This window comes from Diadema setosum, chromosome 8 (assembly GCF_964275005.1).
Source record: "Diadema setosum chromosome 8, eeDiaSeto1, whole genome shotgun sequence".
Lineage (NCBI taxonomy): Eukaryota > Metazoa > Echinodermata > Echinoidea > Diadematoida > Diadematidae > Diadema > Diadema setosum.
The window spans coordinates 28802269-28827754 of record NC_092692.1 but is presented as its reverse complement, the minus strand read 5'-3'; the positions used below and the strand labels follow the sequence as shown (position 1 = coordinate 28827754).

Genomic DNA, 25486 nt, shown 5'->3' with positions numbered 1-25486 from the left:
CAGGGATAGCCTGATGGTACAATGTAGTGTCGCTGCCCAGAGAGCAGTAGATGAGTAGCATGATTCCCGCTTGTTCCTTTTTTCTGACATGTTTGTTAAAGATGTAGATTTGATCGGCAGTTACAATCTTACAGATTTCATTTGTAGGTCTAGGGAGACGAACTGAAAAAAGAAAAATCTTACCCTATATCTTCATCCCTCTGATTAATAATCTTGTTTCCATGATCACATTTCCAGGCACTAAATTGGAGCAAGAGAGAATCGGATTACAGGACTGCAACAACATTAATATCCAGAGTCCTGCATGCCTGCAAACCCATCCAAATATGGAGGACACAGCAACCAAGATCAGAATGATTGAAGAGAAACTGGCAGTGGTAATGATTGATCACATACAGTAATTATGAGCGTGCAGTGAATGATTTAAAAGTTAATGAGATTAAAACAATTAGAGAACATTATTACTCAAGGTTTCATGGAGAATATTAAACACAAGTGGTTTGAAACTCAGTATTATCGATGAGTCATAGTCATGCAGGAATCCAAATGCTTTTATACCAGGCACCATCCTTCATAGGCCATGAATAAAAACAGAAAATTGAAACTACACCTAAAAGGAAACTGGAGTCCACTGTATATTTCTACAGAAGTGATTACATGGGATTGACTTATAGACTTATTTGCTTTCCTCTCAAAGCATTCATTGCAAGTTCAATCTACTTAGGATGGTCGTTGGGTCACATGATGCATACAAAGTTTGTTTGTTTGTTTGTTTTTAATTAGTACACATTGTAGCTGTCAATTATTCTGATTCTGATACAAGGAACAGTCATGGAATAATTTAGTACAGTGCCCTCCCAATATAATGAACACAGTTACAACAACATTTTGTTGATATGGAGAAAAATTCAAGTCTTCAAATTATAATCTACATATATTTGTAATATCCATATACTGAAGTTGTTCGGCTACAACAAGTTTCAATATATTGAAAAGAAGCAACTGGTCTGGAGGAATTCATTGTAATAGGAGTCACCTATATTAAGCTGTCTTGCAGACTTTACTTCACCCAAAGTGCTATTAAAGCTGATCATATCAGTGTGATGTGTTTTTATGCCTCCGCCACGAAGTGGTGCCGGAGGCATTATGTTTTCGGGTTGTCCGTCCGTCCGTCCGTCCGTCCGTCCGTCCGTCCGTCCGTCCTTCCGTCCGTCCGTCCGTCCGTCCGTCCGTCCTTCCGTCCGTCCGTAATGAATTTTGTGGACAAGGTAACTATCGAAACCGGTTGAGGTATCCTAATGAAACTTGGCATGTATGTGTATTGGGGGGTGAAGTTGTGCCTATCAACTTTTGGGTGCACATGCTCAAGGTCAAAGGTCAAAAGGTCAAGGTCAAATACATAAAATTTCACTATTTCCACCATATCTATTGAATGCCTGAAGATATTTTCTTGAAACTTAGTGTATACATGTTTTACCCAATTAAGATTCTCTGGTGAAAGTTTGGGTCATGAGGTCAAAGGTCAAAGGTCAAAAGGTCAGGGTCAGATACATAGAATTTCACTATTTCCACCATATCTATTGAATGCCTGAAGAGATTTTCTTGAAACTTAGTGTATACATGTATTACCCAATTAAGATTCTCTGGTGAAAGTTTGGGTCATGAGGTCAAAGGTCAAAAGGTCAAGTAAAAATATTAAAACTTCTTTTTTTTCTCCGTACCTTGGAAATTAGTTCAAGGTATCTTCATGGAACATAGTATATACATGTACTGACTGGAAGTGATTATCTAGAGAATGTAAGGTTCATGGGGTCAAAGGTCAGGGGGTCAAAGGTCAAGTGCAAGACTTCAAAATTTTACTATTACCCTCATATTTATGCAATGCCAGCAGGGTTATTTTTTTACACTTGGTGTATGCGTGTGTAACCTAATAGAAATTCTCTGGAAAGTTTTTTTTTTTTCTCTTTTTGCCTCAAAAGATCAAGTGAAAGTGCTGAACTAACTTTTTCCTCCATATCTCGGAAGTGGCTCAAGTTACCTTGAAACTTAGTACATATTATGCATGTTCTACCTGAAAGTAATTATCTTATGAATTTTAGGGTCAAGGGCCAGATGAAAATGGTAACAATTTACTATTCAATCCAGAAATTGCACTTTTTCTCCACACCTGTACCTTGAAAATTACTCAGTGCCTAAATGTATGAATGGGTCAAAGTCAAGTTAAAGTCCTTAAATCCCTAGATACATGCTCTCCTATTCATCCAATTAAACCTACGTCAAGGAAGGTGAACATTCAACACATTTGTGACAAACTTGTCATTCCAATATTTTGCCAATTTTGTGAAAATGTAATCACACAGTGTCCACATGTACTATCTAGACCTATTGGGAAAATCATGCATTATGGCGGAGGCATACCAGTCGCCAAAGCGACATTTCTAGTTCTTCCTTTAATTGACATCTTTATCTATATATCCCTCTCTCTCCAAACATCTGACTGTATATCTTTCTCTGTCTCTCTGTCTGCCATTCTCTTCTCGCTCTATCTCTTTCCTTTCTGTCTTTGTCATTTCCTCTTCTTCTTTCCCCCCTATTTAATACACACTGCTCATCAGGATGCAGAGGAGCTGACGTTTGTAAGAGATAATCTGAGCAAGAGCTGTCAACTCAGCGAAAATATGGTAAGTAGCCACCTCAGGATTGGGTCAATGTCAACAAGATGTTAGCCCTTTGTAATCAGCGGGGTAATCAGCATGAGGGATGATATGAATTATGTGGAGAAACTATTTAAAGCTGATATGAATAACTCCTGCTGAACACTTATTAATGCCAGAATACTTTTTGTATGGTTATGTCAGTAGTGTCTCAATTCTAGATTCACAGAATTTTGCTGATGGCTGCAAACTATGTAAGGTATTGCAATTACATGTGACAAAGATAGGAAATGAAGTGTACTACTTTATGCTGGAGAGTTTAGTTATGTAGCTGTGTTTACTAACTTACTGTCCTAGCTGAGAAGCTATTGTGTTCAACGAGCCTGAAAAAAGCCCTATGCATATGCTTATGTTAGGGTCAGTTGCCCTCTAGTGGCAAATAAATGTTTCTTCCGTACATCAAGATACCTTTGAATACAAGATTATTGTTTTGCGAAGGAGGGTATGATGAGAAGGGGAAAAGCCACATTGGTCAATGTATTTGAGGGAGGATGGACATCACAATTATGAGTGATTGTTCCCACATGGTGTCACCATGGTTACCAACAATAGTAACTCCTCCATTGTCCCCACTTGCCATTCTCCAGGTGACGATTCTGACCTCCTTTGAGAACAGACTCAAGCAGCTCGAGGAGACCATTCTTCCTGTCCACCAGGAAACGGTTACGCTGCAGAAACTTCAAGAGAGTATCCTCTGATGCAAAACTACTCACTTCCACTTTTCTTTGAAATCCTGTCTTTGGGAGTACCTTCTTAAGGGGGAGGGGGGGGGGGATGATAGTTTCCTCAAATTTACAAGGGATAATATGTGACAAGAGTCAGCGGTTTTGAAGTGTGGGGGAAGATACTAAAGTAAGATCAAAGATTGAAATGGACCAAACATTACTAATTTAAAGGTGTACAAAGGTATTTCTGTCGATGGTTGAGATATATGTATGTTAATTTAATCACTTCCCTAGCTATGTGTGAGGCTAAATGTCCCACGAAGGAGGAATCATTTCTGTTTGTTTAGCAACCCTGTCTCTGTGTGAAATGACCTTAATCCAAGCAAATAGATATTGAAAACACATTGTCTGCATTTGACCACGTGCTGAGCTACCATGACTCTGTACGGGAGCTCGAGAGTGCCATCAAGGAAGGGTAAGCTATTGCAAGGTTTCCCTGATTTGTACCCGTGCTCGTAAAATGTACTCTCTGATATTGTGTTTGTCACATGCCTGCATATGTTTCTGACACAGTACATTGAAGCAAAAGATCTGCAGTTGAAAAGATTCCCCATGTATTGATGGGATATTTAACTACTTCGCCAGGAGAAATGAAAATTACTGGATGCACTGAAGTAGAACAATAAATTTCGAGCACAGGTGACATTCATTTGAGAAAAATTGGTTCAGAAATGGCTAAAATATTTACGGAATATACATCAAGTATGCTGGTACGCTGGTATCTCGCACTTGTAACCAATGAGATTTCCGTAAAAGCCACAGCGTGTGTCTGTGCAAACACATGATGTGCCGCTGATCCGAGAGTGTCGGGATAGGTGGTCCATGGCAAGGGTAGAAGGTGGAGGTTGATATGTGGTAATTCAAATGATATTACTAAAAATCAACAGAAATCATGAATAAATTACCAGGTGATCACACTCGTGTGTCTTTTCATGCAGGTGGGACAATACGAGGCTGTTTTTTATCAGTTTCATGCCAATTATCATTTGGCTACCCTACTGATCATTTCCTTTCATATGAATCTAGAATTATGATTTGTAGTCTCTATTTATGCGATGGCAGAATCTATGGCTAAAGTTGCACATCTGCTCAGGTTGGAAGGTAATGTGAGAAAATGTGTCTTGTCGTTCCTTTTATGTATACCATTTTCTCTAATTCTTGATTTGTCTTGTTGTTTGTTATTAATTTTTCCTCTTGGCCTCATATGCTTCTTTTTCTTTGAATTGTTGTCTTTTCTGGTGATGGTAACTCATTCATTTTTGCATCGTACTGTGATCATGTGGAAGAATGATTTAAGTCACACTACATTACGATTGTTTGCACGCAAAGGATTACATTGCCTTTATAGTGCGATATTATTTTATGGAAAAAATACTACTACCACCTCCAGAAAGACTGCCACTTCTGTTTAAAGTGTTATAATTTCTTAAGCTTTCTCTTTTAAATACAGGTACCACTACTTTTACAGTTCTAATACACTTGTACAGTGTACTCCTGTTATAACGAAGTCCACGGGACCGGCAGGGACTGGCAATTTTCTTTCGTTATATCAAAATTTTGTTATAACCGAACAAATGAACAATAAAGAACAAAGAGCTGATAATTTTGTGGCCTGAATTTTTTACGTCGTTGTAACCGGAATTTTGCTATAACCGTGTTCATTATAACGAGAGTGCACTGTACAGGTTGTGTATTGCATCTAATTGTTCCATTGTTGTTGTTGTTTTATTCCTCAGACCATCGGGAAAGTATGAGACATACCTGAGTCAAATGGCACAGATCCAAGAAGCTCAAGAATTTTTTTCAAAGAACAATCCAGGGAGCCCAGAGTTAGCAAAAGCTGTGAGTTAATTGATTTTTCCTATGCTTATGTTCAATATTTTGCTCTGAAAATCATGAATGTATGGAAGGTATTAGCATATTATGCCCTCATAATAAGGTAGCAACCAGTTTTCGTATAGTATATAGTCATCTTATGACATGTAAATATTCTAGTACATATTGAATTGAATTGAACTGAATTGATTTGAATTGAATTGAATTGAATTGAATTGAATTGAATTGAATTGATTTGAATTGAATTGAATTGAATTGAATTGAATTGAATTGATATGTTGTATGTGACCACTCGGGAAACAGTTCTTGTAAGCACTCAACCACAGAAGACCAATGACATAGAGTCCACTGCCAAGGGCTAGGATCAGGATAAAGTACCTTGCCCATGAGCACAACTGCTGCAGCCAGGGGATACAAACCAGGACCTCATGACTAATAGTTTGTGGTCTCATTTTTTTTTTTTTTTTTTTTGCCACAACAGCTGCTCTGAAATGCTATTGTTGCTATGACATTATCTTTGTCATCATCATCATCACCATTATCATCTCTTATTCTGTTTGCTTCCAGACATCTCTATTCACCACAGGGAGGGAACTTCTTCAAATGGAGTTCAGAAATCTTCTGTCTAGACACAGCAGTCCTGTTACTCCCATCAAAATTCTAGATATTCTTGGCACTGATGAAGGTATATTTCTGAATTTTTTTTTCTTTGATGTACCTTCTTACAAATGAATTCATGTCATTTTCATCAAATTGCATTGCATAATTGGTTTTCAAGACACTGTTCAATGTTATAGTGGGTAGATTAAAAAAAATTGAACTGTGCTGACTGAGCTTAATAGGGTGGGTAAAATATTCCACTCAAGAATAGATAATTTATGAAATAATGATGTTACTGTCAAAATATTTTTGAACAAATATTACCATTCTTGTAAAGTTTTCTGATATTGATTTGTCTAATGCTAGTACTTTGAAGATACAAATCGATTATTGTAACTCCAGTAGCTCACAGATTTTCACCTATTTGAATTACGTAAACACCTGATAGTGTGGAGAGAGAAAGGTGGCATGATTGAATCTGCATGGGCTGCCAATCGGGGTATATTCAGAAGCCACAACTAATTCATCCTGCTAGAATGGAATTGCCTGTCAGCTTTTTTGCGTGTTGAAGCATACGCACATGATAATGTTCGGACCCAGTCGAGGTTTTTCAGCTGTGTTTGTACTTACGTAGAGATCAGTCATAAAGCTGTACGTAATTAGTTATGGAGATTTTCAATGGGTATCTGAATCAGGCCAGCCTTCCCACTGCACGAATCTCCAAGCTAATCTTTGAAAGAAGCTACATGATATCATTTGTGTAACATGAAGATGTATAATGTGATGATATTCTCCTATGAATTTACTGCTTCACTTTGCTATCTTCTTCACATTTATTGCAGAATTAAGTCCTGAAGAGGCAGCGCTGAAGCAGCTACCAGGTGAGACAGAGATCTTTATTACAGAACCAAGTTGTACATACATCTGCCTTGATATGAAGACTTTAGAAACTCCAAAATTGAGTGATGCAAAATGATGTGTGATTATTCATAGAGCAAGAGATATGCCAAAGACGTTTGAAAGGGACAAGTTATGTGCTGTACCATGTAGTTGGGTCCTGTGTGGCATTTCCCCTTCAAGATGTTAATTTTAGAGCACTATGCATCAAAAGAAATACAGGATGGGAAGGGGGATGGCTAAGAGGACTTGAAGATTTTATGATTTTACATGCAATAGGGTAGGGATGGAGATTTGGGAAAGGATGGGAGGGGGGTCATTTTAGCTGTATTACTCCTAGACATAGACATAAACAAACAAAGGAAAAGACCTTTGAAACAAACAAATAAAACATGCTTAATATAAAGAGAGGAAAAACATGGGCCTTTGGTCCCAAACGCTAGATTTAGAGCTGTGGTCTAGAGGCATTTCCTTTAATGTTGTGATGTCAATGTTTCATATATGGTGTGCAACTATGATTCATGTATTGGAATTATGTCAGATATTACATTCCAATTCAGCGTGTATACAGTGGCAATTGGAAAAAAAAAGTGTCAAAAGCAAGAAATTTCTCATGATGGAGGTCCACCTTTCTTATTGTGGCAGATGAGATCATTGAAGAACTGTCTGAGATCACCAAGTGGCTCCTCACCCAGGGACAATCCACAGAGTTCATCGAAATCTACCACACCACCCGCTCAGCCACCCTGCGCAAGTCCATGGAGGGCCTGAAGGACCACCTGAACAAGAAGTCCGGCGGGACGGGCCCCGGTGGGCCCTACTCCCCAATGGTAGTACGTGGTTTGTTCTGCATGACTTCTCGCACATCCCTCCCCCTTTAGAATATCACAGGCAGTCATGCAACACCTAATACTTAATACTAGCATTACTGCTGCTACTACTGCTGCTGCTGCTGCTATTACAGCTGTTATTACAGCTGCTACTACAGTGCACTCCTCTTACAACAAAATCCTCTGGACCGGCGCGGGTTTCTTTTGTTCCAGTCAAACAGATCTGAATTTACTTTGTTGTATTAAAGGAGAATGTTGTTATTACTGTGTTCGGCATAACAGATGTGCACTGTACTACTCCTACTACTGCTGCTATTGCTGCTACTACTACAGCTACTATGTTACTACTACTGCCAGTACTACTACTACTGCTAATAATGATAATCATGATGATGATGATACAACCATTAATAACAATTAACACTGCTGGTGATTAGTTTAATGATTGTATACCTACTCTACGATTGGCCGAGCAATGGAATTATGAAATTTATCTCAAAAAGTATGAGCAATTCTTGCAGGCTTAGCTTCATGCTGCATACAGTGAAGGATTTCTCAGTCACTTTTTTAGTCTTAAAAGTGACCAAATTATAATGCTTGCAAAAATTTCTGCAGATGTGCAACAGAACACCTTTTTTTTTTTTTTTTTTTTTTTTTTTTTAAATGAAGAAGCATTGGTAGAATGTTCAAAATCATATCTGCTAACACTTGATTCAGCATGCAGATGATATAGACAAGTGAATCAGATTCTATTTATGTCGTATAAATCACATGAATGCTGCTTTTGTTTTTGTGTTTCGTTTTTGCACAATGCATACCCGGCAAGCATGGCTTTGTCAGCTAGTGCAAGATTCATTGCTTGCCCATCTAGTTTCCCACTGCACTCACAAAACAGAATTTTCCATTATTCCCATCGTAACCATAGGTGATGGATTGTTTCTGTGATGTTTTTTGAACAGATCGGCGGAAAGCTGCACAAGGCAAAAGATTTCCCGCTGAAGAGATCGTCGCACCTCCTCAGATCGTAAGTCTCTACAACATGCGATATTTCGTTGTAGTTTGAGAGGAAAACCTAGTTTGTGTTTAATGGTTCATTTTATAGACATTTGATATGTGTTAGCATACTCTTGAAAAAAAAAAGAAGTTCTGATTCTAGGAGTAAAGGTTAAGAAGCTGAATGAATATGATGACATTGTGACATTGCATCAAAAAACGAGAATGCCATTCTACATTCAAGACAACAGCAATGTCAAAGTGACACGCTCGTGGCTTACGGATAGTGGACCAATGACATGATGGGATTAAGAAGGGTTAGTGGGCAATGTGTTTTCAAGTCTGTGGAACGCTAGTGTGATAGAGGTTTAACCCTAACTAGGCCGGGCTATTTAGGTAGATCATAGAGCCGGGGGGGGGGGCCTCCCAGGCCCCCCTCCAGATCTCGGCCGTCGACCGCGCGATCGCGACGAAAATTGGCACACACATTGCCCATGATGTAATCTAAAGTACTACGAAGTTAGATTTTTCAAAAATTGTCATTTATGCTAAATTATGCTGATTTATGCATAATGATGCATGAAATCAGACAATTTGGTATAAATCACTAAATAAAGCCCGAAATGGGCACATTTTTTGTGTGTAAATATTCTTTTTAGTGTCCTAAGCAAATATAAGAGAAAGAAATTGAGCCATCCAAAAAAATTTCTTAAGCATTTTATTGTTTTTTGAATTTCTTATGTATTTCTTTGTTTTTTCGACTTTATGTTTTTCATTGTTTTTTCGATGAAACTTGTCCGCAACATTGTTCTGAACGAGAAAATATGTTATTAGTTGATTTTAATCAATAAAACCCCAAAATAATCATGCTTTTATGAAAATTGACTGTAAGCACAGTTTCCATTGAAATTGTACACGAATTCACGTTTTTGAGCAATTTTTAGTCTGACATGCATGTACACATTTATGCGAAACTTCGGGACCGCGCGCCCAAGCATCGCAAATTTGGTGTCAAAAGATGCGGGAGACTCAACAGAAAAAAGTTATGAAACGTCGCGGCGATAGCTTTTCACGTTAGCGATACATCGCGCGGAACGTCGAGGGGGGGCCTCGGAGGCCCCCCCCGGCCCAGTTAGGGTTAACACACAAATCAGCAATGAGGTTATAATTTTGAAAAGGCACTTTTCCAAATAATGCCAATACCTGCATTATACAACTTGAAGGATGGAACCTTCAGTAAACCAAAAACACCAACACACACTGGTTGAGAAAGGCTGATCAATGATATGTTTGTTAGGGGGATGAGGGAAATTCAATTAAAGAATGCTAGTTAGTTTTGCTTGATCTTTGGTAGTGTGTACAATATTTAGATCTGTTGTATGGATGTCATTGCTATTGATGTAGCATTTTTATTCACAGTTCTTTTTGTATATTTCTTTCAGTGGTGGAAAGGGAATGGTGTCCCCCAATTTTCTTGGTAAGTGATGCTGCAGAGTTTATGATTTCTCGTTGATTTTCTGTAAATTCTTGAGAATTTTGTATAAAGTTTGAAGAATGAAGATAAATTTTGATGTTGTAGATTTTAAGATTATAATTACATAAAGTGTCAGTTTAGTGAGTTTATGTAGTTTTATTTATAAATAATTTCTTAAATCGTACTGCCATTTAAGATATCCGAGTAATATTTGTATACTGAGCTAATGCATTGCATTAGTACCATACATGCTCTTGATGTGAAATAATCATTTTGTATTATTCTAGCAGTACAAATGTCAGTTTCTAATAAAACCAACATATGGCTGGAAAAAAGAAAAAACAGGTGATAAAAGCTGTGTTTTCTTATTCATGAAACATGTTGTTTTGTTGTGTTACAACAATGCATTTCTGAAATGGTAAAAAACATGAATTCTGTGAAGTATGTGCATTTCAAGCCTGGTTGTCATATTGTATGCCATTTCTGTTCCTATTTGTGCAGGTCATCGACGGACAGGGTCAGGGGTCACCGAGAATGCTGGGAAGGAAGAGCAGCTGGACCCTGAGACAGCCTGCTACCTCTACTGTGTGAGCAGCCTAGTCCGGCTTATGCAGGTCAGACAGCCGTATTATGATACTATTGACTTGTGGACTTGCAGTTCAAAATTAGTTTACTCTGCATCAGGGTCGTTTAATGAGTGCATTCCAACAGGGTGTGGATAGTGTAATGAGAGGCATTAACAGCTGATAAAAGCTATAAAACTTGAGAGATTAAGCAACAGCTAATTCATGCTCATACCGTAACACTACATTGGATATCATAATGGTGTCATTTTCTTTGGCAGTGAAAGAGAGATGTCTTAGCGCAATGTATGAAATATACTACTGAGATCAAGAAATACTGGATTTCCTTACTACTTCTTGGTTTATGAGTAGGGCTACCATATTTCACATGGCAGGATGATAATGGCTATGAACAGCAAGTTTGTTGTTGTGAAGATTAGGATGACATTTGAGAAAGAACTGGTTTCAACTAAAAGCGAAAGAGAGATGAAATGCCTCTGTATGTAAAGAGGTACCTGTGGTGCTATACGTAGTCCAGATCCTTGACGATTTTTATCGCTATGCGTTCAGCTCAATGTGCCTCTGCATAGTTTATTGCGCTATACCCTGTATTAACTATGTGATGCCCACAAACCTACATGTATATGTCCCCCCAAAAAGACTAGGTACATGCATGTGTGTGTATTGTGCCTGCACAGTGCACTATTATGAACTGTACCTGTGCAGAGTATGCCCACCAGCCCACGCTCAAATTCTTAGTGCAGTCCCGGGGCTGGACTATACTGTGTGATGAAAACAGCCAATTTTATACATGAGATAACTGTGACAAGTGACCCACATTTATGTAAAGTCAAGTTTGTGTAAAAAAAATTCTGTTTTGATCTCTTGGCAGAGTGAAGCTCAGTTGATGACGACCATCATCCCTGAGGAGAGCCAGAAGAAGACGTTTGACAAGATCATAGAGAAGCCCTTAGATACCATCCTCCATGATGGAGAGGTAAGACTGCAGAGATCGGTTCTTGACCTCTTGATGGTATGGCGGTTTACTTCCCTCCATCAATGATAACCTTAGATGATAAGTGTGTGAAAGTGATGCTTGAATTGATAACTCGAATGTGTCCTTACACTTATTCCGTGGTCATGATGCTTGGTTAAATGAGAAAGTCTCAAAATTTTATGCTAAAGATTTCCTAGTTTTTTACAGTATCAGAAATAAAGTACTTCGCTTTTTCAAGGAGTATTTCCAAATATGAAGTCACTGTGATCAAGGAGTAGATAGTTGTTTTTCAAAGTACAGAAGCAAAAATTCATTAAAAGAGGGAATCATGGCAAAAAAAGGGAATGCTTGCAAGAAAATGAGCTGTCACATATCCGGACAGTCTGGAGTTATATGATCAAGGTACTGCACTTCCACAAGTCGTGATTGGTGACTGCTGTACGACGAGAAACATTCGCAGCATGAAACTGTCACAAAATTGCCAACCATGAAAAAAATGTAATTATACAACATGTACAAGTATCAGGGATTTGTTGAACACACACTGCTGATCAATATAAAACACAGCAAAACTGAATGCGCACTACTAGTACGCATACTAGCACAGCACTTGCACAATGTGCAACATTGTACTGGCATTCAATGCATTGGGTAGACAAAAACTTTTATGTCCACTTAACTTTTGCAGATCTTGGCTCAAGAAATTTGCACATGAAAATTTCTGGTTTAACAGTACCTTCTTTCTGCTCCTCCACAAAGGCCATCATCAGTGCGGCCAAGCGCGCCATCGCAAAGCACGACTACACCGCCGTACTCAGCATCTTCCCGGTCCTCAAGCACCTCCTGGCTGTCAAGCCTGACTTTGACGAGACTCTGCAGGTTGGTTTACCCTCCCCAAGATGTGACACGCAGGATTTTATCAGAGGAAAACTTCTTACTATCAATCCATGTGTCCACCAAATTGGTCATAATATGCACTTGAAACAATGAGCATTCCTGTGTAAGAGCTTTTGATTATTGCTTGCATTTTTGCCTAGTAATGCAAAATGCTTGTCAAGTGTGTGGTCATTTCAGATTCACTCAGCAATATCATGCCTCAGTGTTGTCCTTTGTAGCCTTTAGGAGGGCAGGTTTTTATTCAGAGATTGAGATTGCATTGTATGGGGATGGCCATCTTCTGTTGTTTGAAGACAAAGTGAATTGAATTGAAATGAGTTGAATTGAATTGGATTGAATGGATAGAATGGAATAGAATTGAATGGAATTGAATGGAATTGAATGGAATTGAATAGAATAGAATTGAATTGAATTGAATTGAATTGAATTGAATTCTGTAGCGTGTAGAGGGAAGCTCTTTGGCACTTTCTAGCAGCATTACTAGAGCACACAATTTTAGCATTATGAACGATATCCTGATATATTAAGTAACAAACTAGATATGTTGGTACTTGGTCATTTGCTGGGATATAATTGCAATCTGTCTGTGATGTGGCTATGTCACTGCAGGGCACAGCTCCCAGCACCAGAAGCAAGCTTCCCTCGCTAGTTTCCAGTCTGGAGAACACCGGCTCCAGAGCTCTTGAGGAATTCTTTGACATCATCAAGGTAAATGTACTCTATATTAGCCTGGTATTAGTAATAGGAGATAAATTGGTAATTGGTATTGGTATCGCTTCTAGTGGCAATTGTCTATGAAAAGTAGGACTTGTATTGATTTTTATTGGATTATTGAGAGTAAAAACTTTCTTTTTAATATGAAATACCAGGAAAAGTGGTAATGATCATTGTAAAGTAGAATTGATAAAAGTTCTGATATTAGAATAATGATTATCATTATTATCATCTTTATTATTCCTATCATTATGACGGTTATGATTAGTAGCAGGAGATTGCCTTGTACAGAATGACAATGTGGTTAGGTATCTATAAGGTTTGAATTTGTTTTTCTCCACCTTGTTCCTGTAGAATGATCCTGACAAGTCAAACATGCCCAAAGACGGAACAGTTCACGGATTAACCAGTAATGTGAGTACCCTAATTATATTCATTGTCAACCGAAAACAGTGGCAGGTCTACAAACAACTTGGTCTCTATAAGCTCATAAATAATCATTACAGTATGTGTACATAGATTAACCTAATATCGTAAATCTTTTACATGTTCACCACATAGACCTTGTGGCTCTTTGTGAAAAACCATTTTGAAATACATGTAAATAACTTCTTTTTCACCATATTGACAACTATATGCTTCTGTTTGAAAGGGACTTTATTTGATCCATGTGGAATGCTAACTGAGCAGAACTTCATGTTGTATGGGTTTAGACAGTTGACATTGTATATATATATATCTCACTGAAATTTTATTTGATACCACATTTTTGCAGTATGTGACCTGTTGGTAAAGAATAATCAGTCTGATAATTTTTGTAAAGCCACCAATGAGTTATTGCATTGGTACTTTTTATCATAAGAAAACAAATAATCTCTTTCATTGTGGTGTTGTGTTCACAGTGCAAGGGTCATAGTGTAAGATTCATTCTGTCTGCCACATTCCGTAAAAGAGTTGCTGTGATATCAACTCTTGCTGCAATGGTAAGTGTCATGGTAATGACAAGAATCCTGCTGCCTGATTGGCTGTTGCTATGGGAAGTTGCTATTCCAGCAAGAGTTGCTATCCTAACATCTTTTTCTGAAATCAGACTCAGGGCAACCCAACAAGTCTTTGCAGCATGAGTCCAAGTGAAAACCACTGATATGGCATATTCAAAGTTTGCGAAAGGCATCAATGAATAGTAGTTCAGCATGTCCGGAGTGATCCTTGTATTCTGTCATCATTTATCTGGAAATCACAAAATTCTCAAACATTTCTATCAGGCCCTGATCTTTCTGGAGAACCTCTTGGACTACGTTGAGACAGCGGCAGCCATGTTGGCCACCCAGAAAGGTACTTTTTACACATCCTCTGCCAAATTTGTCTTCAGATGGAGACATGATTAGTATGATATTGCCAAAATGGAATGTATCTACTGAACAGTTATTCCAGGCCAACCTAAGCTTTGATAAAAGTACACTCACACACAAACCCGTAAAGAGATGACAGATCAGAAAAAATATGACGTACGGATTAGAGTCAAGTAAATGGCAAAATGATACTCTCTGAATTTTGAAGATCGAGTCTATAAGTTTCTGATTCATAGAGGAAGCACTTGATAAAAGGGATGAATGAGGCTGCTAAGTATTATTCATTGCCCTTATTTTGCTGGTAGCTGACTGAAAAATGAAATAGAGTTGTTTGTTCATGTTCTGTTTCTCATGAATCTCCAGCACTTTTAAAAAAATATTACGCTTTAGTTCAAATAATCTTTTGATCTGTAAGTGGCTCCCCGTACTCCAGGATGTAGAGCAGAGCTACCCACTGCAGGTGCCTGCCCTTTCCGTTGATACAGTTTATATTCAGTGAACTGTGTATTTGCTATTCATCAGCAAGACGTAGACACCGATAATGATACATTCAGTTTATAATCCAGATAAGTCAGCTATCTTATCTATTCAGGACATTGCCATGACTTTTGGTAAACATCTCATATTTACTCTGCTGTGTTGCACACACTTGAATGTTGCTCTCTGTTCCAAGTGATAGCATCTGAATGATTACACACTGTCAGATACCACAAAGACTGTGTTGTCCATAAAAATCCCATTTAGGCTATTGAAACATGTGCCCCTCCCTGTCAAGACATAAAAAATACAAAAGATTGTCAGTCAAACTTCAGTAAATAATTTATTACATTGTCCATCTAACAATGTTATAGTTCATAATTTGCCTTGGAATGTTCCCTCCTCCCTCTCTCTTCCCCCACTCTCTCCATTGTTACTTTTTTTGTTGTTGTGGCAACAATGTAGTGTGAGAGCTTATTGTTTCTTGTTCTTTGTGTATGAAGAATTTGTTGTGTTCAGATTATAGCATGTGAAAGGTGGATTTCTGAGTTTCTTGCTGTTGTTTTACAGATCCCACGCTTCAGATGAGGAGCGCTGATCCAAAGGCCAAACAGCGAAGAGTGGCTACATATGTTGGTGAGCTTGTCACATTTAACAGCCATACCTTGAACAAAATATTCTTCAAATTATGTGTCCTACTCCATTTGTTCTAGAACATTGATTTTATATATTAATAGATTGATTATAGTTATTACATTCATTTATTAATTTGATTATCTATCTAGCTAAGCAGCCATTAGGAGTATAAAGTAATGAATGAATATATATATTTTTTCATCTGTCTTGTCTATCAATATATCCACATGTTTGTCTGTAAATTATCTATCCATCCATCGATCTATCTAACTACCTTCTATCTATCTATCTATCTATCTATCTATCTATATGTCTGTCTATATACAGTGTCTGTCTTTACTTTAATTTTCTATATTCAAATGTGTTTCGTTCATACAAATAAAGTCAGATTTTTTCTTTTTTTTTTGTAATTACAGAAAACTGCAAGCCAATACTTCCAATTACAAGTAAACTCTCAACTTGATTACAACATGCGATCCGACTGATCACAATATTCACATTATGATGATGAATTCGTGAATTATGGTAAAAACATGATTACCATCCCTTTGCAGGTAAAGTCCTTGGTGCTCTAAGTCTGAATTTGGACCAGAAAGCCAAGACCTATTCGGACCAATACCTTGGGGCAATGTTCCTCCTCAACAACTACCACTACATCCTCAAGTCCCTTCAGAGGTGAATACCATGGAAAGCGCTTACTCAATTTTTTCCCCCAGTTTATTCTTTTAACATTTGTTTGTACATCATCATATTGTTTGTGCAGTCAATGTGGAAATGTTAAAGGGAAGGTAAACCCAAAGAGCAATGTGGATTGAGTGAAAGCAGCACCATTAGTAGAACACATCAGTGAAAGTTTGAGGAAAATCGAACAATCGATGCAAAAGTTATGAATTTTTAAAGTTTTGGTCTTGGAACCGCTGGATGAGGAGACTACTAGAGGATATGACGTATGAGTGGACAACAATACAAAGAAAATATAAAGGAAATTCAACAAAAATTCACTTTTCTAGAATTATGAAAGAGCAATGGACCAACCTCTTTCAGAAAGCAGGGGGAATAATTGCTACCCTTTACATATGTCAATATCAAGTTGATGGAATTTGTAATTTTCATGAAAAATGGATTTTTGTAGAATTTTCCTTATGTTTTCTTGGTATTGTTGTCCACTCATATGTCATAACCTCTAGTAGTCTCCTCATCCAGCGGTTCCATCACCAAAACTTTAAAAATTCATAACTTTTGCATCGATTGTCCGATTTTCTTCAAACTTTCACTGATGTGTTCTACTAATGTTGCTGCTTTCACTCAATCCACATTGCCTTTGGGGTTTATCTTCCCTTTAATATAGGTATTTTTCCAACTTTGGGCATGTTGATAAAAGTCTAGTTCAATCAATGTACCCATTATGGACTTCATGATACCACCTACAACTAGCAGAACCCACCTACAACAAGTTGATGCCAACTGTCAATATTTATTTGTGTGTGTGTGTGTGTGTTTATGGATATCTATGCATTTTGTGCTTTGTAGCTAACAAATTAGGAGGGAGTAAAGATTTTGACTTGCTGGTCTTGATGGTATAATTATTCAGCAAACCTTTCTAGACTAGTCATTCCTCTTGTAGAAATTTGCATTGATTTAGCTAATTTTTGTGATCAGCATGCACTGACTTTTTTTCAATCTTCTATTTCAATATATCTTCAAAAACCCTTTCAAAGCTTGACTTTAAGATGACACTGCATTTGATCTATCTTGTGTCATTTCAGGAGCGGCCTGATAAAGCTTGTGGTCCTGAGTAATCCGGACATCGAGTCCCACTACGAGGAGATCATCAAGGAACAGAAGAAGGAGTACTCCAAGAGGTTGGTGTACCCCTTAAAAGTATCGTGGGCTCGATACCACCAGTCTTTCTCTCTTTCTTTCTTTCTTGTTGGACATGTATGTTGTGCAGTGATAGATTGGCATGATTAAATCATCAGCTGAGGAACAGAAGGGCACTGTCGCATTATAAGATTTTAGCATAAATAAGAACGAAACAAAAGTTTTCATGAAATTAAAGTCGAAATATCGGGTAAAGTAGTGCCCCTTTTGTTTTATTTTTTAACATATTACTGAAAATGGAAATAATTCAAAATTGACACCATGATGTAGAGGAGATCAAGCTCCGTAGCGTGATGCCAATAACTCAATACCCCCCAAAATTGCAATAGCGCTCTTCTGGTTCTTATTGGATGAAATGATCTGTTTTCATGTTTTCCTTACAAAGGCAGCACATAAGCTGACACTTGAACATTAGCCCTTTGAGTGCTCTGAGTACCAAATTGGCACAGAAAAACTCTATACTGTTGTACATACTGTCCAAAGTCCCTGGCACAGAAAGGGAAGAAATGTTTCACTTTCAGTTTCACTTTGTTTTCACAAACATTCACATAAAATCAACAATTATATCGTCGCCGGTCACACGAACCGACGACTCACTCGATTTGGGGTCAAATTTTCGATTTTTGAGATTTTCACTCATTTCGATAGTAGACATTCCATACTACATATTCTGAAATTCTCAGTGTGTAATTCGGTGTAATTTTTACGTAGTTATCACTTTTGTAGAAGTATGTAATTCCATTTGTGAAAATTATTTGTTTTCCCCATAGACGCGTGTGTTAAACAATCAGGCGATTCGACGGTTCGGTGACCGCGCGTACTAGTACGCGCGGTCACCGAACCGACGAATCAGTGCGCATTGACTTGCGTGTAGTTTTTGAGATTCAACAGTTCATTGACCGCGCGCACAGTGCGCGTACTATGTAATACATGCGTTGACAATAACAACGCTCAATGTACATGTACATGTGGACACACATGGAAAATGACAACGTTCTTTGCAGACCTAAAATACATGCATGCAGCTCTTTGACGATTTCCCGCTTATTTGTTAACAATACAATTTGATAAAAACTTCACAAGTTAGAGCAAGAATTGAAGTCTGATGTACTACAAAAATAATTGGAAATTACAGACATGAAAGTGTAGCAACCATAAGTCAAAAATGGGTTAACTTCAAACGCGATTTTCTCGAATTGTCATTCTTACGCAAACCTGAGGGATTCGTCGGTTCGTGTGACCGGCGACGATATGTACATGTACAATGTAGGTACGTGTGCACATTTATATCAGTTCATATCATTTATCTTACAAGCACATACTCAATTAGCCACAGGTTTATGCAGTGAATGTTGTGAGGGATCTAAATAAAGCACAGCTTGTTGAACAAAGCCCCAGAATATATAGATGAGTGAAAGTGATATATCAAAGAAGGGAGAACTGGAAGGAGAAAGAAAATGAAAAGTCAGGGAGGAAGAAAAGCAAAGGGTTGGAGATGACAGTGAAAAGTGAAACTTAGCATTATATTTTTACAGCAGCATGGCTACAAGTGATAATTGCATACAGTGACCTGGGAATATTATTATTAGGAGGCATACAAGTCATACAGTTTCATCAGTTGTCAATCTCATCATAAATTGCAAAAGCAACTTCTTAGCATCCAGTGAATGTAGCTGTGGAGGACATACAAAATATTTCAAAGACAGTACAAGTTTGGCACACTCGATTGGCAAGCGAGTATACCAGGGGGGCATTTCATGAAGAAACTTGTCGGATAAAATATCCGACAAGTCAATTATATCTGACAAGTTCAGAGAAATCAGCCAATCAGACTAAAGAATTTCTCAAAACTTGTCAGATATAATTGACTTGTCAGATATTTTATCCGACAAGTTCTTTCATGAAATGCCCCCCAGGTTGAAAGGTGCATAGGTACAGACACTCACGTACACTACTTTTAATAATTTCCAGGCATGAAGAGGGAAGGATTGTCAAAAGAGACTACTTGAAGAGGGGATTTTTTTTTTTCAATATAACTTAAATTTGTGGAATGATGCCAAGCAAATAGATCCCAAACAATTTTTATGTGTCATCCAATAATTAATAATTGATGAAGATTTTTTACTTTCAAGGTAAAAGAGAAGCGGATTGGTTGTGTGTTAATCATTGCACAAAACTAAAGGGCAAGGTGCAGTCAGGCACTCACCAGATATTTTGGTGCCATGTGGTAATGAGTTTTTGTCTGTCCCTACAGTGTGTGTAGTGCCGTCTTGCTTAAAAATCATGTATGCGGAGAACTGTTTCATGTCTGATCTCTCTTGCCCGTCTTTCACATTTTCACCCTATTTATAAGAAAAAGGGTAGGTAGTGTCCAACTGGGTTTTGGGGTGGAGGTTCTCTGCAAATTCAGCAATCTGAAATGAAAGAAGTCAAGTGACAATGCATCATGTGAATTATAGACTATTGAGCACAACTAACCTCTTATTTGCAAATCCAGTGAGCATGAGCTAGTGCAGTTAACTTCAGTTCTATCAAACTCCTATGGACCTATGGAATCACTTTGATGTGTAGATCAGGATTTGCTGTACAATGTACAGTTAAGCGTAAGGAAACTGTGAACTTTAGAGTAAAAAAACAAACAAACAAGCTAATATTAATCAAAATGAATGAAAAAAGACAATAATGATAAAAGAAAAAATTGAACATTTGACAATAATCTATGTCTGCAGCACAAAATACTACCCACTCTTGTACGGGATGATATAGTACCTTGATAGGTTATTCATTGTTGCAATATAACCTGGGGCCATCTTCCTAGTGCTTTATATCCTTACTTTGTAGGTTTTTTTCCTATGATTGTTTTACACATAATATAGTGATTATGCATATAATTCATGCAATTTGCCTACACTTTGTAGAATTTTGTTAGGATTTCGTGATGCTATATTGACAATGGAATGCAGAAGTAGAACTGTACTGAACTGAACTGAATGGCAATGATAGTAAGTGTACCGGTAATAAGACTGTAAGAAGGAACCCAAGGTGTAATGAGCCAATGATGGGGTGTCTCTTCCACAGCTGGAACAAGGTACTGGCCCACATCTTGGAGGTGAACAAGCCTGTTGCTACCCAGCGTCTCGCCCCCGACGCGGCCAAGCTGAAGGACAAGGAACGCCAGCAGATCAAAGAGAAATTCAAGGTGGGTCACTTCATCCTCCTTTCACTCCGCATCTTCTCATCTCCCGCTCGATCTCTACTCTCCATGTCTCTTACGGTATCTTTCTATCTTCATGTGATGCATCACGCGTTACCCCGGGGTACCGTAGTACCCCGCGTTACCGCGTTGTGTAGCGCCACCTCACGTCCACTCGAGGACAGCCAGAGAAAAATGCATGCACTGTGTGTGCGTGTACATAGTCATTCCCATGCCACTGCATGTTATACATGCGTACATGGCACTGTGATACCACTAGCCTGTGCTGCAGTGCAGTGGCTAGCATGCACTAGCACCAGCACCAAAATGATTTCCTCTTTTTGGCACCCAGTGTACAACCTTTTTAAAAAGATAAATAATTCAACAAAATGGCTGATTTTTATTTGGTACCCCGGGATACCATTTATGTCATCATATATCCTTCCATATACAGTCGACTGCCATTATAACAAAGTCCTCGGGACTGGCAGTTTTCTTTCGTTATATTGCAATTTTGTTTTAACCGTACAAGTAAACAATAATTATAGAGCTGATAATGTTTGGGGCCTATTATTAAAATTTTTACTTTGTTGCAACCGGAATGTCATTATAAATGTGTATTTGTTATAACGAGAGTGCACTGTATCTATTTGTCTGTGTGTATGAAGATATATCTTCATATCTATCTACTTTCCTGCTGTTATGCATTTAAAGAAGTGGTCCTGATGGGAGACATCCCAATTAAATCAATCTTACTCCACTGGGGGTGCATTCAAAAACCACGAATAGAGCCTGTCGGCGAATATGTGCATCGAAACGCATGCTCATCAGTCATGGTAGATTCCAGTCGAGATTGTACAGCTGTGTGCGTACTTACACAAAGATCAGTGATAAAGCTGTACACGATCTTGTTACAGGGCTTCTTGAATGTATCCATGCTGGGCCAGCCTTCCCACTCCATGGTAATCCTATGCTACTGGGTCTTTAGTTGAGGAGAGAGAGAGTAGAGATTTTAAACTGGAAACTTTTCTTGCAAACTTCTAACTTCCACCACCTATTTTAAGTAGCTCATACATTATGATGCCAGATTTACACCAACTTGAAACACGGAGGCTTTGCAAGTCATGCTATGTTGTTTTGATTTTTTAAGGCAATCATTTGTGTATAGATAGCCTCTCATCCAGTGTGAAAAGTATTCTACTTCGTTTGTCTTATAATTTGCAGTTCATTTACCTGTATATGGAGTGTGAATATGACAGTGTTGTAAAGCATTCTGTGTTGTGTGTGATGTATGGATCGAGATTCAAGCTATTGAACATTGTTCTATCTCTTCAATATTATCATGAGGAAGTATATCAAGTAGGGGTTCAATGGAATTGCCGTATGCACACACACAAACACTCACACAAAATTACTTTTCAGAAATTGATAGGGTGTTATCTGTAGCTGCAGTTGACAATGACCCACAAGGTTAGTTAGATAGGATAATCAAGTGAAGAATTTCTGTTTTCACTGAACTAAAATGAAGTGTCAAGTTATGGACCTTGTACATTTTGTATTGAGATTCAAAACCACCACGCATGCAGACAAGAACTGCATTCGCTATGTCAGCAAGAAGCCAGTCCACGTTCAAGTGCCTATCTTTAATTCATAATTCATTCGTATATATAGCAGTGATAAGCAAAGATAGAAATATTTACCTTCCCATGGCTTCCTATTATGCTGTAAGCAAACTGCTCACAAAAATTTCAACTTTGACAAATATTTAACAAACAATGGCTTCCTATCATGCCTTAAGCAAACAGTGCTCTAAAATTTTCTGCGGGGGGGGGGGGGGGGGGGGGGGGTGGGGTGATGTATATGAAATTCCTCTTGAGCCCATGCTCTTATGTTCCCAGTCTGTATGGGGATAAAAAAAAATACTGTGGGAAGAAAAGCGTGTTAGACTGAATGTTTGCAGTTAGCATCCTCTAAACTTGGTTATCAAAAGTGGTGATGATGTTGATGATAATGATAATGATGATGATGCTTGACTTTGATGATGATGATGGTGATGATGATGATGATGATGGTGATGATGATGATGATAAGTATGATGATATGGGTGATGGTGGGGTGGTGGTACATGCAGAGACTCCAACTCCAAGCACCTTCTGATCTGGAGATTCTCCCGCCTACAACCCTTAGCAAACGGGAGACTCCAACTTGATGTGCGCGAAGCGCATATCACGAGCGCGAAGTTCCTTGCGGCCAGGGTCCAGGGCCCGTTTGGGCCCTGGAAGCTCTAATTAGGGTTCTTGATGCTCTCTCGTGCTATCTAAGGCTTATATTTCAACATACGAAAACAAAAAGTAAGAAATCATTTCAAACGGGAGACACAGAGCCAGGGCGGGAGAAATCAATTCTCAAGCGGGAGAACGGGAGATTTTGTAAAAATGGGCTTTCAGCGGGAGATCTCCCGCCGAAAGCGGGAGAGTTGGAGTCTCTGTACATGTACTTAGGTTGCAGGATGTATTGTGTGTTCTTGTAAAGAAAAGGAAATGGGCTGCAAATCCAAAATGTTCTGTTTGGTGATGATTGAAATAGATTATGCTTGTAATATTGATGTCTCTAAGAAAATTAATGATGTTGCTCCTAAGAAAACTGATGATTAATCATGAAGATGATAAACATGGTGGAACCACAATATTGAAGTTGCTAGGTGTAATGCTCAATATCTTGAAAGAAAAGAAGGAAATGATGATTAACAGACTGAAACAAACAATTTCTCTTGCTTGTTATGTCAGGGTTTCAATACCGAACTTGAGGAGCTGCACCGTATCCAGAGCTGCTACGCCATCCCCGATTCCACCCTGAGAGAAGCTGTGAGGAGAGATAACAGGGACTTCATCGTACCCCGATATATTCAGTTCAGGGACAGGTGAGTCTCGTTCCCCCAATCTGTCATGGATATTAAGATGAAGGTTTGAAAGATGGGAAGTCCCAAGCTCTTATTGGCAATATGATTATATTAACCATTAATATCAAAACTGTTGTCACATGTTTGATTTATCATTGTTGAGTATGGCTTCGGTGAAGGCCTATTCTCTGCAAGGTGAAGTAATCCTTGAATGTCTTGTTTCATTGTGTAGTCTCTCTATATACAATACATGCTAGTTTACTGCATAGAAGTACACATATATAACATTTTGTTATTTGACTTGAACAGAAAGTGTGAGGGAAGTAACATGATCAAAATGAATAATATATGATTGTTCAAAGAATGATTATGGTATTACAACTTAAGTGTGAATGAGAGGAATAGATTTGCATGTATAGTTAATTTCTCTCTTTCATTTCATTATGAAAACATCACATTCTGCCAAAAATCACACTAAACGAGTAATATTGAGAGAGGGTGCTAAACAATTTTGAGTTACTTGGGCTTTACGTTATGAGGTGCATCCTATATTTGAACATTCTTCATTGTAAAATCGCACTTGAGACGTGAGGTGCAAAAACAGAAAGAAAGAAAAACAGAGCAGAAAACATTGATCAACTGTAGATACGTTTTGATGACTCTACTGCTTCTCAAGTATGGAGATGGCCTCTTTAGGCTTAAATTGTTTAATGAATATAGAATGTAGAATTCTGCATACAATATTAGTATTGAGGCTGCATTGTTGCATCATTTAATATGCTTGCAATTTATTTTCAATAAAAAAGTGAACCATTTAAACTTGTAGAAATATCTAAACTTAAGATTTCTTGAAGGTGACACATGCATATCAGATATTCGTGATGTTAAAGAGTAAAAGAATTGAATTACATTTTTCTTGCAGTGAAACACAATACCCCAAGATGATTTAAATGGCTCTCAATTAATGAGATGTGTATTTCATCTTTCATATAACTCATGAAAATTTCCCGATTATAAGCTCAATTTCATTTGATATCCCCTTTTTGCAGATACTTCAACACCAACTTCACCAAGAATCCAGAGAAGTACATGAAGTATTCACCGGAGCAGGTTAAGGATTTGCTAGACAAATTCTTTGATTTATAAGACATTTAATGACTTGTTTAAAGGAATTTTTTTATGCTTCTGTCGTATGTAGAATGTGAAAGTGACAATATTGGACTATCCCATGTTTAAGCAAGAAATGTCTCTGTGAGAATTGCTAAAGTTTTCTTTATCCCTTGAAACCATATTGTGGATTTGGAAGCAGTGACATTGGACTGTATAAAGTGAGAGGAAAAAATGTCTTTACATAATTGTGTAAACGTAATATCAAAATAAATGTGTGCCCAAGATGTGCACATTCATTTTTTTTTTTATTCTAAATCATTTTTCCTTTGATATCCTTGTGGCCATTACAGATGAGTTTGAAATGATGACTTCAGACCAAGTTCATGAAAGATGCATGTCTCTTTTGGTGTCAATGTGATATTTTAAAAGTGTGCAGAAATCCATGCTTTAGAATGGGTTATGGCCACATATGGTTCTTTCAAAGTTCTTTCAAATTCAGACAAAGTTACATCTGTTGATGTAGATTGGCATCAGAACCGCCCAGGACACTTTTTGGTTCAAACAGCTTTCACTTTAAGCTGAAATATGAATAAAGCGTATAATTTTCATTATACAAATAGTGCATGCTCTATGATGCACTATACTGGATTAGAGAATGACAAATACTAAATTATCCCGAGTGCTGTTCAGGCCGAGGT

At 38.0% G+C, this 25486-nt stretch overlaps 1 protein-coding gene across 1 annotated transcript; it reads left to right on the top strand.

The window, feature by feature from the left end:
• Positions 1-283: 283 nt before the first annotated feature.
• LOC140231612 (exocyst complex component 7-like) lies at positions 284-25076 on the top strand. Its single transcript, XM_072311762.1, has 22 exons — positions 284-377; positions 2616-2681; positions 3302-3401; positions 3770-3854; positions 5176-5281; positions 5843-5960; positions 6718-6756; positions 7418-7605; positions 8562-8626; positions 10038-10072; positions 10571-10683; positions 11525-11629; positions 12389-12508; positions 13136-13234; positions 13595-13654; positions 14506-14575; positions 15640-15705; positions 16260-16380; positions 17472-17567; positions 20665-20785; positions 23566-23699; positions 24728-25076. The coding sequence occupies exons 1-22, from the start codon at positions 327-329 to the stop codon at positions 24822-24824; spliced, it is 2055 nt and encodes a 684-aa protein (XP_072167863.1). The 5' UTR covers positions 284-326; the 3' UTR covers positions 24825-25076.
• The last annotated feature ends 410 nt before the right edge of the window (positions 25077-25486 follow it).